At 46.9% G+C, this 13001-nt stretch overlaps 1 protein-coding gene across 1 annotated transcript in view; it reads right to left on the reverse strand.

Annotated features, from left to right (window-relative positions):
- COL4A6 (collagen, type IV, alpha 6) overlaps positions 1-13001 on the reverse strand; it is a 121135-nt gene that overhangs the window by 20776 nt on the left and 87358 nt on the right. Inside the window, exons 22-30 of the mRNA XM_006889949.1 lie at positions 12681-12752; positions 12297-12404; positions 9762-9983; positions 9223-9384; positions 6695-6865; positions 5362-5505; positions 4858-4983; positions 4234-4415; positions 1212-1275 (exon numbers count right to left, since the gene is read on the reverse strand). Coding sequence (XP_006890011.1) covers positions 1212-1275; positions 4234-4415; positions 4858-4983; positions 5362-5505; positions 6695-6865; positions 9223-9384; positions 9762-9983; positions 12297-12404; positions 12681-12752 — 1251 coding nt within the window. The remainder of the gene's footprint in view (positions 1-1211; positions 1276-4233; positions 4416-4857; positions 4984-5361; positions 5506-6694; positions 6866-9222; positions 9385-9761; positions 9984-12296; positions 12405-12680; positions 12753-13001) is intronic.

Genomic DNA, 13001 nt, shown 5'->3' on the forward strand with positions numbered 1-13001 from the left:
TAACAACATATGAATAATTGTACAAAACACAATCAAACTAGCTCTGATGACCTAGTGGCAAGAAGCTGCACTGCAATCTTGGAGGTACATGGTTCGAATCCACCAGGTGCTCTGCTGGTGAAGGAGGGACAATCTCTTCCTGTGCCAGTCAGATCTGATTTGAAGGCACACACACACAAAATACTAAAATTAAAAAGCAAACATCCCACAATCTAATAAAACAATGTATATGAGTGATTGTATGCAGACCAATAAAATCCAAGGTGGGGAAAGAGGAGCAGAGGGGTGAGGATGGGCAGAGGGGAAGGGGAGCTTAATCAGAGGGTCACACAATTTGATGGGTGGAGGGAGGGGTGGGTAAAGGAAAGGGGAAAGATCCAGTGGGAGAAACAATGTATACGGACTAGTAAACTGGTTAAAAAAAAAATTACAAAAATTCCCCATTGGATAAGAGGTGACCAATCCCTAACAAGGAGCTGTGAGACATCGCCAAGTGAGTGGCATGCCATGCTGCTCCATGCTGCCTGTCTATACTGAGAAATATCATTAGGTTCAATAAGGGCTGAGATAGGTTGTTGGTTTTATGTACTGTTGAGTCGGAACCAACTTATAGTTGACCCTCGAGTGGGCTTTCAGGAGGCAGTACATCGCATGGGAGTTGACTTGCTCATCTTTCTCCCATAGAAGAACCACATGCTTTGGGGTAGTATGACCACTTCTTACCACTAGGGCCACCCTAGCTCCCTATGATAGGAGGTCCCTTAAAAGAGCATCAGACAATGTATTCGAACTTTGTAAATAAATCAGTTTTTTGTTTTTTGTTGTTGTTTTTTTTTTAAATAGAGCATCAGATTGAAAGTGATGACAGCAAAGGCAGGGTATTCTCCTGCTCAGTGGACTGGCTTCGAAAGGGGTTTAAAAGGATTAGAGTCAAGGTTCCTCTCTACTCTAAGACTGGAAAGCAGATAGGTCAAAACACACAGAAAAGAAAGAAAGAAAGAAAGAAAAAAAAAAAAAGACAAGCCTCTTCCTTAGTTAAAGTGTGAAAGCACCAGTGGGGACTACTGCTTGTTGCATCCTCTCTAAGGACCAAGGGCTGCAAAGGGGCTTTGTCTAAAGATGAAATGTAAATGATTGACTGTCCTCTAAGCCTGCTAGGAACAATTTTGCCCTAAAACAGTACATTAAAATAAACAGGAAATACCCCTTACCTTTCAAACCAGGGAGACCAGCAATTCCTGGAAGCCCAGGGGCCCCATCAAGACCCTGTGTGCCCTTCAAAGGAATATAACAATCATTATTTTTGCCCAGAGTTCAGGGCTTCCCACCCTCCAGCCCACCCTCCCACTTCCTGGGACAATGTGCTTTGCGGCCAGGGTAGTGGCAGCGGTTGTGGAGAGGAAAGAATTAAGTCTGTAAACAGGAAGGTATTGAGTGAAGGGCAGAGGTACACACTTAAGACTTTTAAGGGAGGGGTTGGAATCACAGATTAATCCTGGTCTTGTCATTCACGACGTCCCACTGCCCACCAACACTGGAATCTAGGGAAATCAAGATCTGGCTGCTTTAGAAAGTCTCTTAGAGAAATACAAAGATTGACAGTCAGGTCCGGTACTTCCTGTGCTTTGTAGACAGTCTGCTACCTACCATCTCCCACGTCAGGGATCTGGTGCCATTCATTATGTACAAAAAGAAGTTGTTTGTCTCCCAGGCAGGGCTCGCCCCCTACTACCGATTCTGCAGGGAACACAAGCTCTGTCTTAGACTGGGGAGCAGGTGGCATCTGCACAAGTGCTGAAGTCTGCATTTGGGCCGTCACCAGGAAAAACTGCCTCCTCTAGCTAATGTTCAACCTACAACCTTGAGTCTGGGAGTGAGTTTGCTGCCATCAGGATGATTTTCTCTCTGGTGTGGTTGAGTGATTCTGAGATCTGCCCAGTGAAGACAAATGTGCGGTGGGTAGAAGTCTGAGTTCTGGGCTCTGTCACTGAATCACTATTTCTGTACCACTACCTGAATTCTGAGCTCTGTCGTTGGACTACTGTTTCTGTACCACTACCCAGGACACCCATGTTTCCACACATTTTTCCCCCCTTCTGACGCTTTTGCGTCTATTTTTGTTGTTGTTATGTGCCACCGAGTCATTTGCGACTCATAGTGACCCTATGTACAACAGCCCTAAACCCTGCTCTATCCTGTGCCAATCGCACTGCCTGACACACCCATCCCGATTACTCCAGTCACTGAATCAATCCACCTCATAGAGGGCCTTCCCCTCCTGCACTGTCCCTCCACCCTACCAAGCATGATGTCCCTCTCCAAGGACCTGTCCCTCCTTACAACATGTCAAAGTATGTCAGACGGAGCCCCAGAATTCTTGCCTCCAAGGAGTAGCCTAGTTTAATCCTCTCCAGGATGAATCTGTTTGTTTTCCTAGCAGTCCATGGTACCCTCAATACTCTTCTCCAGCACCAAAGCTCAAAGGCATCAATTCTTCTATCTTCCTTAGTCATTGTCCAACTCTCTGATGTATAACAACTGATTGCAAAGACCATGGCCTGTATCAGATGCACCTTAGTCTCCAGAGACACACCGTTGCTCTTGAGTACCTTAGAGAGGGGCCTAACAGCAGACTTTCCCATCGCAATTACCTTCCCCAAATCCCTCAACCTTGTTGCCATCAAGTTGGAATCAACTCATAGCTGACCTCCACTGAGTCTTGAGAGTGTGTAAATTGTACAAGTGATGGATTCAAACTGCCAAAGAGAAGCTGGTGGATTTTAACTGCCAGAGAGGTGCCACTTTTGGGGTAGCAGCACAGCTCCCCGCCCATGAGGCAATATTGCCTTCTTGTCATTGTTGTTAGGTGCCATCAAGTTGACTATGAGTCATACCAACCCAATAAACAGTGCATCTGAATCTCGCCCTATCCTGTACCAGTCATACCATATGTCATGTGCTCACACCCATTGTTAGCTGCGATGTCAATCCACCCTGTTAAGGACCTTCTCTTTGATCTGAGCCTCCACCTTTCTCAGCTTGATCTTCCCCCCTCCCCCAAGGACTGGTGCTTCCTAGCGACACACCCAAAGTATGTGAGATAGTTTCACTGTCTTGCCTCCAAAGAGCACTCTGGCTGCACGTTTCCCAAGACATATGTGTTTGTCTTCTTGGCTGGCCATGGCACATTGAGTACTCTTCTCCAACACCACAGCTCAAAGGCATCGATTCTTATTTACTACTAAACTCTTGCTCATGCAGAGTCGTCTTCCCGGAAGACCTTACCATTTTGCTTCCCATCTCCTAATGTGTGCTAGTCAAGACCACCCAGTTCAGACTATTTCTGTAACAATTGCTTCGTGTGTGTGTTGTGTGTGGTCTCTCCACCAGACGAACTGGTATTTCTCAAGGACAGAGACTTCAGTTCGTTTATTCCTTGGACACTAATATTGGTTTCTTACTACTTACCTAGAGCCTGTTGTGTGCCAAGTGCTTTATATTTTTCATCTCACTTACCTCTCACTAAGTGCTTTACACGGATGCCATCTCACTATGTGAAGGTGGTTTGAATACTATTCCCCATTTTTAAACAAATGAGCAAAATGAGGCTTACAGTAGGCAAGCAATACACAGTGTCGATGTGGAGATTCATATGCTAGTTTCTCTCCTTCTTAAAGCCCACTCTACCGCCTTTTATGAGCTCAGAGAAATGGATTTGTCAGCTGTCGCTTCTCCTGAAACTTCATGAGGCCTTCCAAAAGCAAGACATCAAAATGTCTGTTTTTAATTATTATAAAGTGGTAGACGCCAGGTAGGATGCTGGCAGTGGGGCACAGACAAGAAAGCACGTAAGGAAATCCTCATTCTCAAGCTTTACTGGTCATGCTGAGCAAATCTGACCAGCGTAGACCCAGCCGTGGGAGCACAAGTGTAGATCAGCATAGTCAGAGTTCAGGGTTTCCGGAAGTGGTTGGACTCGAGCTGGGCCCTGAAGTACTAGATGACTTCGAAGAGGAAGGAAGCCCTACCTGCAGAGGAAATGGCATGAACAAAGGCACCAAAGGAGGATAAGAAGACCCAATCAGACTCAAGAAGAAGGAGTTATTGGAGAACATCTTGGGGGAAGGGGCTGGGAAGTAGGTTGAGGTCCGAAAGATGGACCACAGGGGCATTTCCTTCTGTGACAGGAGACTCTTTCCCAGTGGAAAACCAAAAAGAACTGGGTCCACTTACCATCTCTCCAGGCATTCCCGGGAAGCCTGTGATCCCAGTGTTCCCCTTTATGCCAGGCAAGCCCTGTGGGCCCAGGGAACCAGGAAGTCCTGGTCTTCCAGTAAGTCCTCTGATATTATTAGGCTCTCCAGTAGCTCCAGGGAGGCCTGGTAACCCCGGATAGCCAGCCTGTCCTTTGTGACCTAGGAAAGATGCAAAAGGGCTTGGAAAGAGACTATGTGGGAAAGAGAAAAGCTACTTGCCAAGGTGCAGGTCCTGAGAGCCCCAAGCGCACAGTGCAGCCTTTGGTGTAGGTAGAGAGGGGCGAGCATGGAGAAGGTGCCTTCAGCCTTAGGGAACACCCCTCAGGGAGTGCTGCTCAGTGGCTGCACCCCATTCCCCCCAGCCCCTACCCAGGCTCCTCCAGGGTGTCACAGCCTACAGGTCAAAAGCTCAGGTCCACAGCAACAATGGCAGATGGCCGTCTTAGAGCCCAGGCACTCCTCAGGCTCAGGTAAGGTACCTTCCTTTGCACCCCTGGTACTCTAAGAAACCTTGTCATGGAGTTCCATTCTCAGAAAGAAGGTCAGATTTGGTCCTAAAACCTTTTGGGGGTTTCTGTCTGCCCATTCCCTGCCCCTGCACCTCTGGGCCCAGGAAATCCATCTGAACCAGCTGAGCCTTGGGAGCCTTTTTCTCCTTTAAACCAAACACTAAGTGTTGGAGGTCTCGGGCTGGATGTCCCAACTGGTCCTGGGTCACCTCTGTCTCCTGCAGGGACAGAGATCAGATGGAGAGAGAACTTAGAGATGTGGGGTGAGGGCTGACCTATCAGAGCAATTCTTCCCATATCAGTTCACTTTCTGGACCCTTCTGTGTTCTTCCCTGCTCTCATTCCCCCCACATTTGCATTTCTCTTTATGCCTTCTCCTACAAGGCCAAAGTCCACAATCAACTTTGGACCCTACACAACCAAGGCTTCTAACATGTGATGTTAAGTGATGAGGTATTTTTGCTTCAAAGCATGTTAATTCAGAAACCAACAATCTTATTGTCTAAATTGTTAAGTGACAGAAATGCCTAAGTCCATAAATAAAATCTGCCTTTGGAAGTGTAGGGGTTAGTTCCAAAATTCTTTCCCCCATGTACCTTTTTTTCCAGGGATACCTGTAGGCCCAGATATCCCAGTTTGACCTGATGACCCTGGGGATCCCTTTAATCCACTTGCACCAGTCATACCAGGGAGACCCGGTATCCCTGGAAAACCAATCAGTCCACTGGAGCCCTTCTCTCCTGGTGAGAAATAAGAATTTCTATTATCTCTCACCTATGTATAAAGATACTGAGGTTCAGAGAAGTCAAATAACTTGCCCAGCGAGGAAGCTATAAAAAAGTCCAAGTTTTACAGTCAACTCTCATGATGTTCATCATTATACATCATTATACATCATTATACATTCTGCTACAACAGGCAGCTATCACCAAGTTTAGAGTTTTTTTGTGGCACAGGGGGGAAAATTATTTAGGGCCAAGAGGGAGTCACCTAAGCTCTCCTGCTAACCAGTTATATGACCTTGGGCGAGCCACTTTCCTTGTATATAACATAGAGTGGTGCAGACACAGGAAGTGAACTCAATCAAGTTCAATGGTAAAGGTGGTGCAAGTTGAGGAAACTCAGTGTGGCTGCTGCTGTCCTGGGCAGTTTTACTGACCATTCTATTTGGTCCAGTGGTCCCCCCAGGATACAGTGAAAGTCCTTCACCTTGGCTGAGGGCTGGGGTTGGGGGGTGTCCTTCTTTAGCACTGATTCCCCATCAGATAGATTGCCGTTAATTTGATTTGGACTCTCAGCAACCCCCATCAAATTTTCACAGCTGTAAATCCTTACAGGGGGAGACTAACCACCCTTCTCCCACGTAGCAACCGGTGGGCTCAAACTGCCTTGTGTTGAGAAGGGCAGCAGAGACTGCACTGTGACCACAGGGCTCCTTTTAGCCCACTGCCATTGAGTCAGCTGCAACTCGTGCCAATTCTCCATTGGGTTTCCAAGGTTGTAAATCTTTACAGGAGGAGACTGCCCAACTTTTCCCCCAAACAGTGCCTGGTAGACTCGAACCGCTAACCTTTTGGAAAGCCATCCGACATCTAACACTATGCCAGTGGGTCTTTGGTTTTTTGGGTTGGGGTGTTTTTGGTTGTTTTGTTTTGTTTTGTTTTTTGTCATTAGCCAAGCACAGTAACTGGGGCAATGGGGGTAGGTGTGATGGAGTCAGTGAGACTGGCTCAGAACGGGGCAGGATTCAGAGCTGCTGGACATATGGTCGCTATGAGTTGCAGGTGACTCAATGGCACATAACAACAATGAACCTGCAGCCAAAATCCTTGTCTACCCCCCTCCCTGTCCTCTCACATTCCTTGGCAGTTAGGAGGAAAGCAAAGCTGGGCAGCTTGGGTGCACCTCATTGGCAAACACTTCACTTACCGTTTGGGCCTGGGAGGCCTCGTAGCCCTGTGCTCCCTGGTAAACCTGAATTTCCCATGAAGCCTTTTAGCCCTGGGGATCCAGGAAGGCCTTTGAGTCCAGGCAAACCTCTCTTTCCAGTTGATGCAGGGTGACCTGCCTCACCTCTTGAGCCCTTCATTCCAGCATGTCCTGAAGCAACACAAGAAAGAACAGAACAGCTCTCAGGCGAAGCTCTGGCTCCATCTGGGCCACTGCCCATTCCCATGGCTTCAGGTTGGTTAAGTTTTTTTAATGGCTCTTTAACATTGGCATATGCGGGCTACTAGCAGGCAGAGTTCTTAGTCAGCTGAAACACTAGCATCTACCACCCAGAGTGCCAAACCAGTGGCAATTACTTCCAGCAATGCACAGTAGCTGGCTGGGAGAGCAAAGCCTTTCTGATTATACCTTCTCCACCCGCTATGAATGTGGTTTGCACTTTAGCCTTTGAATGGAGCTCTGGGAAGCCAGGGTGGCCACTGAGCTCCAGTTTTCTGGTACTTCCTCTCTGAACCACCTCACAATGGCTGTTTCCTGAGCCAATCGGTGAAGGAGAGGTTAAAGCTGAGCTGTTGTTTCAGCCTCCCAGGGAGCCATGGATACAGGGCTGCCCTTTTAATCCCTCATGCAAGCAGTTAAATCAGCCAGTTCCTTGGCATTATGGTTGAAAGACTCCCTAGTGCCAAGTACTGTGGAAATCCCCAAGGCCCATTTGGTCTCCTAGGTATTCTGAGATTTTAATCATGCTTCAAATTGGTCAATGGGATTAACCTCCTGAGCTGCTGCCAAAGTGGAATATTCAGGTACAAAGCAAGGAAATGAAAAACACAAAGGATTAAATCAATGATGACAGAGGTATTTGGGCCCCTGAGGACCTAAATGAATGGCTGATTTGGCTTTCTAAGGATTGAACAGCATCAAGTAGTTGCAAGCCCCAGGATTCGTATGAAAGGCTGTGAAGGGAGACCCAATACAAGGGAAGGAAATTCAATAGGAGCCATCTCCACTACATGAGTTTGGAGATTACTGGCCTTTGTTATATATAGTGTATAGTAAGATAATTCTCTGAGCGTCAAAGCTGGTGAGGGTGTTAGTCAGTTTATGAGCTTGAGAGTTCTGTTTTCTCACCTTGCCAGCCTATGTGATGATCCTAGAAACACAGAGGACAAAGGAGGTGTGTGCTGTGTGCCCTCAAGTCTGAATGGACTCACAGCTGACCCTCTGGCGAGTTTTTAGAGGCAGTTTAAGGGCACCAGAGGAGACTGCACATATTTCTCCTGCTGAAGAGCTAGCTGGTGGATTTGAACCGCATACCTTTGGGATTGCAGCACAGCTCCTTACCACTAGTTGCTCCATAGTTGGTCTATGAGCTCTCTTTTCAGCGTATGTGATAACCCCAGAAATGCAGAAGGGCAAAGGAGGAGGAGGAGAAGCATAGAAGTGTCTCTGCAAATGACTTCAGTCCCTTAGCCAGGAATGTGTGTATAGGGTGGGGGTAGGGGGTAGAGGGTAAGGGACAATGGTGGTTGTACTATAGCAACAATACAGGCAGGATGAGGAAGATGGTGCTAGAAGAAGGAATACTACAAACATTAGGCTGGAACCAGAGTGTAGCAGGCCCCGCTGCTGAGTGAAAGACATATTGGCCATTGGCCCTCAGGGTTATGACCATCTGAAGAGGCAGGGTGCTAGGCCAGTCACATTCCACTCCAGCTTTTCCTCACACCCAAGACAGGCATTCCCACTGCTCCAGTGAAAGCAGTGGAGACAGGGGTAGACTAACCTCAACAACAAGGGTGTCCTCCCTAACTGGAGAAGGCAAGGGACAGATGGGCTGAGGCATGAAAAGGGGAAGTGAGGATATGGGGGAGGGGAAAACGAAAGCAAGCCCACTGCCCTCCAGGTGATTTGGACTCACAGGAAGCCCATATATTGCAGAGTTGAACTGTGTGCTCTGTTGGGTTTTCATGACTGTGACTTTTTGGAAGCAGACTATTGTTTTTATACCCTCGGTTACAGCCTCCCCATAGTTGACCCTCAAGGGGGCGTTTCAGAGGCAGTACTTCGCATGGGAGGAGATTACCATCTTTATCCCAAAGTAGCTGATGGATTCGAACCACTTGTCTTTGGGCTGGCAGTGCAACCCCTTACCATTAAACTATTAGAGCTCAGAATTAGATTGCCAGGATTTTGAGGGGATTTCTTCCCCCCTGAGGTACCTCCAGGTGAATTCAAACCAACCTTTCTGTTAGTAGCCAAGCGTTCAACTGTTGGTGCCACCCAGTGACTCCTCATGGTTAAGAGGGAAATTATTTGTTGCAATATTGTAGGAGTTATGCTGCAGAAGTCTGCTCTGCTTGGCACTCAAGGTTGACTTGAAAGATTAGGGATGTTAAGCCTCATTGCAATTAGGTCCATCCCACATTTCTGCTGTTGCCCCTCTGGCATCTGGACCCAGAGTTGAGCTGAAGTTGGCCAACCTAGAGCGGTTCTTCCAAAGGACCTACCTGTTATTCCAGGTAAGCCTATTTCTCCAGGAGGACCAGATTTTCCCTTTATGCCAGGCAAACCACTATGCCCTGGGGGGCCTGATGGACCCATGTGTCCTTGTGGGCCAGAACTGCCTCTCTCTCCTTTGGTACCTAACAGCCCAGGTTTTCCAGTCAAACCTAGAGAAAGGAAGGGGTGAATGGACACGGTTTAGACTGACAGCCAGGACAGGGTTGCGAAAGCAGAGTTCCACAGGAAGAGCGTGGCTCAGCACTCATAAGAGGCACCACTATTTTCTCAGCTATATCCTAGTTATATTCCCAGCAGGGAAGCAGAGGCTTTGCAAGCAATTACTACTGACATTTCTGCAATTATGAAGATACAGGCAAATTGACTCAGGCTATAGAAAGAATTTTATTTTTTTAAAAGAACAGAACAAAATGATGCTTGATTTTTAACCCCTTAAGTAATCCATCACCCCAGAAGACCCCACTCATGCAAGTCTAGGTGCCCCAGCTACTGAAAGGTTTGCTGTAGGATGTTAGATATGAGTCACCCTTAGGTCCTGGAAGGCCAGAGTCTCCAGGAGATCCTCTGTCCCCTGGCAGTCCCTGAAGGCCTTGATCCCCTGGAGCACCATTTCCAGCACCAAAGATGTCACCAGGGGCTCCCTTGGGGCCTGTTGAGCCTGGATTCCCAGCCTTTCCGGGCAAGCCATCTTTTCCAGGGAGCCCGGAAAAACCAGGCAAGCCCTTCTCCCCACGAGGTCCAGGAAATCCTAAATGTAAAGAGGGGAGAGGGGGAAAGGCCATGGATGATTTGAAAGAATTCATCTGGGTAGAGCTCTCTGAATCAAATTTTTTTTAAATATTTATATTAGTTTGCTTACAAAGTTTATATACATAGTTTTACCCTATTCTTCATTCATATTGTGTTTCATACAATCATTCCCATGCATTATGTTTTATAAAATTAATCAACATTGCACCTTACCCATAATTATCTTATTTTTTTACCAGAATCCTTCCCATTTCCTTCCCCCTCCCTCCACCCACCAAACTGTGCAACCCTGTGATTTTGTCCCTACCCATCCTTAACCCGCCACTGTTTCCCCTTTCCCCTTTGGGTTCCCATACATGTTTTATTAAGCTGGAATACAGTTATGCCTCTCTCTCTCTCTCTCTCTGTGTGTGTGTGTGCACATGCGCATGCTTTGCAGCGACTGTATTTTCTTTTCTTTTTACATATTGAAAGTCTGTGGCAACCTGGCATCAAGCATATCTAGCAGTGTCATTTTCCCAGCAGGATGTTGTTCACTTTGTGACTCTGTGCCATATTTTGGTAATTGCAATATTTCAAAGTCTTCCATAATGCACACTTAGTAGACCACAGGATAGTACAAACATAACTTTTATAGGCACTGGGAAACATTCGTGGGACTCGCTTTATTGCAGTCGTCTGAATACACTATCTTCAGGGTATGCTTGTATTTATACTGTGTGCCTTTTATCTTAGAGATCAGGAATTTCTCGTCATAGGAGGGTGAGCCATGAGGCAGGAACTGTACCATGTGACCATGAGGCGGTGCTGTTTCAGTCAGGCCTGGCCCTTGAGTCCAACAACCTGCTTGTGTTGTTGTTGATAGATGCCATCAAGTACAACTCAGAGTGACCCTATGAGCAACAGATTTGAAGTCTGTCCTGCCCTGTGCTGTCCTCACAATCATTGCTGCAGTCACTGTGTCAATCCACCTGGTTGGAGGTCTTCCTCTTTGCCTTTTCAAGCATGATTTCCCTCTGCAAGGAACAGCCTCCCCTAACAACACATCCAAAGCATGTGAAATGAAGCTTTGTCATCTTTGCCTTCAAAGAGCACTCTGGCTGCAACTTGTCCAAGAAATGTCTGTTTGGTTTTTTGGCACACCATACTCTTCCTCAACACCACAGTGCAAAAGCATCAATTCTTCTGTCATTCTTATTCACTCTCCAGCTCTCAGATGCATAGCAAGTGACCAAAAAGACCACGGCTTGAATCAGGTGCACCTTAGTCCTCAAACTAATATCACTGTTCCTCAATAATTTTTAGAGCTCTCTGACCGCAGACTTGCCAAGTGCAGTACATCTCCTGATCTCCTGGCTGCTGGTACCAAGTGTATTGACTGTGGAGCCAAGTAAGATGAAGGCTCCTAAAATTGGGAAAAACACAGAAGACATTATAGCAAGAGCCCTGACCTCTCCAGCTGGAATTCCTCCCTTTTCCTGGGAGGGGAAAAGGAATTCAGGCATCACTTATTCTCTGGAAGTGGTGGCTCTCTAGATTGAGCACCACTGGAATCAGCTGGGGTGGGGAATGCTTGTTAAAACAGAGAGCACAGGCCTCTGCCTCCATGCGTCTGATCAGTGTTGTCGAGAGGGGCCAGTGGTTGGAGAAGGACATCATGCTTGGAAAAGTAGAGAGTCAGTGAAGAGGAGGAAGACCCTCAATGAGATGGGCTGACGCAGTGATCACAACAATGGGCTGAACAGAGGCTGTGAGGATGGTGCAAGAGGGGGAGGTTTTTGTCTTCTTGTGTACAGAACTGCAAAGAGTTGAAGGAGCTGACTTAATAGCACCTAATCATCTGGCCTTGGGGAGGAGCCAAAGGTTTGCATATCTGACACATTTGTTGTAGCTTCTTCTTCGGGTTCAGGCACCACACTTTGAGAACCACTGATCAAGAGTTGAACAATGACGCACAGGTTGGAACAGGCCAGGAAAAAAAGGGGAGAAAAGTGAAGTGGACAATTCTAACTGATCAGAATCTCCTTTCCTGACCTAATTTAAAGAGATGATTTAGAACACTCCCATAGAACTGGCTGTTAAACTCCCTGACTCCTAGGTCGGCCATTTTCCATCAGGGTCTGAGCTCCCTCATCTGAGAATGAAAAGGTTGTCTCGGTTGATCTCCCAACAGTCCTTATTACTCAGATGTGCTCTGAGCTATGTCTTACATGGGTATGAAATCAAACCTTCACTAGAGCTTTTTGTAATTGGCAAGGGGCTGTCACAATTCAAACACATACAAAAGCATAAAAGCAGTTCCTTTTCTCACCTGGCAGTTCAGGAAGATGAACAAATCCACTATTTCCAGGCTCTCCCTTAACACCCCGCTGACCAGGCTGACCTGGGGGACCAGGGTAGCCACGGGGTCCTTTTGGACCTGAAACCCCAAATACAAGTAGTGAAAGGAAGGAAAAATGGGGGGGGATTTTTGATGTTAAAGTAAGGCTCCTAATCTCTTGGGGGAGCCTCTTCTTTCCTCATTTCCCCACACTGCCATCTCCAGTAGGTATTCTCTCACCTCCCTTCTCCCAAAGCTCCTCTGTCAGGAGGTATCTGGATTCCCAAGTGCTGCTCCGCTGTATACTCTTACTCAAATATTCAGAGCCCTTTTACAGCTCTGCATTCAGTGGCTTCCTCTGACCTCATTACATACCTGGTGCTCCAGATGTTCCGGGGAGCCCTGATGGACCATATGATCCGGTAATATTACAAGGCAACGTAATTCCTGTAAATGGTAACATATAAGCATCTGGGGAACACACTGAGACATGTGAAAGTTCCCCATAGCAAGCATTTCTACTCCCACTCTATTCCAATTCAAGGAATCATTATATTCTTCTTTTCACCCAATAGCTGGTAGCCTGTGCAGAAGAATTTTGTCATCAGAAACCAAGATATTATTACTCCAAATAGCAGGCATAGGTCGATGGTGACTGATTTTATAAAACACTATGAGTATTAATTGATGCGTTTG

Source organism: Elephantulus edwardii, unplaced genomic scaffold, assembly GCF_000299155.1.
Source record: "Elephantulus edwardii isolate Elephantulus edwardi_28Jun2011 unplaced genomic scaffold, EleEdw1.0 scaffold00083, whole genome shotgun sequence".
NCBI classification, from domain to species: Eukaryota; Metazoa; Chordata; class Mammalia; order Macroscelidea; family Macroscelididae; genus Elephantulus; species Elephantulus edwardii.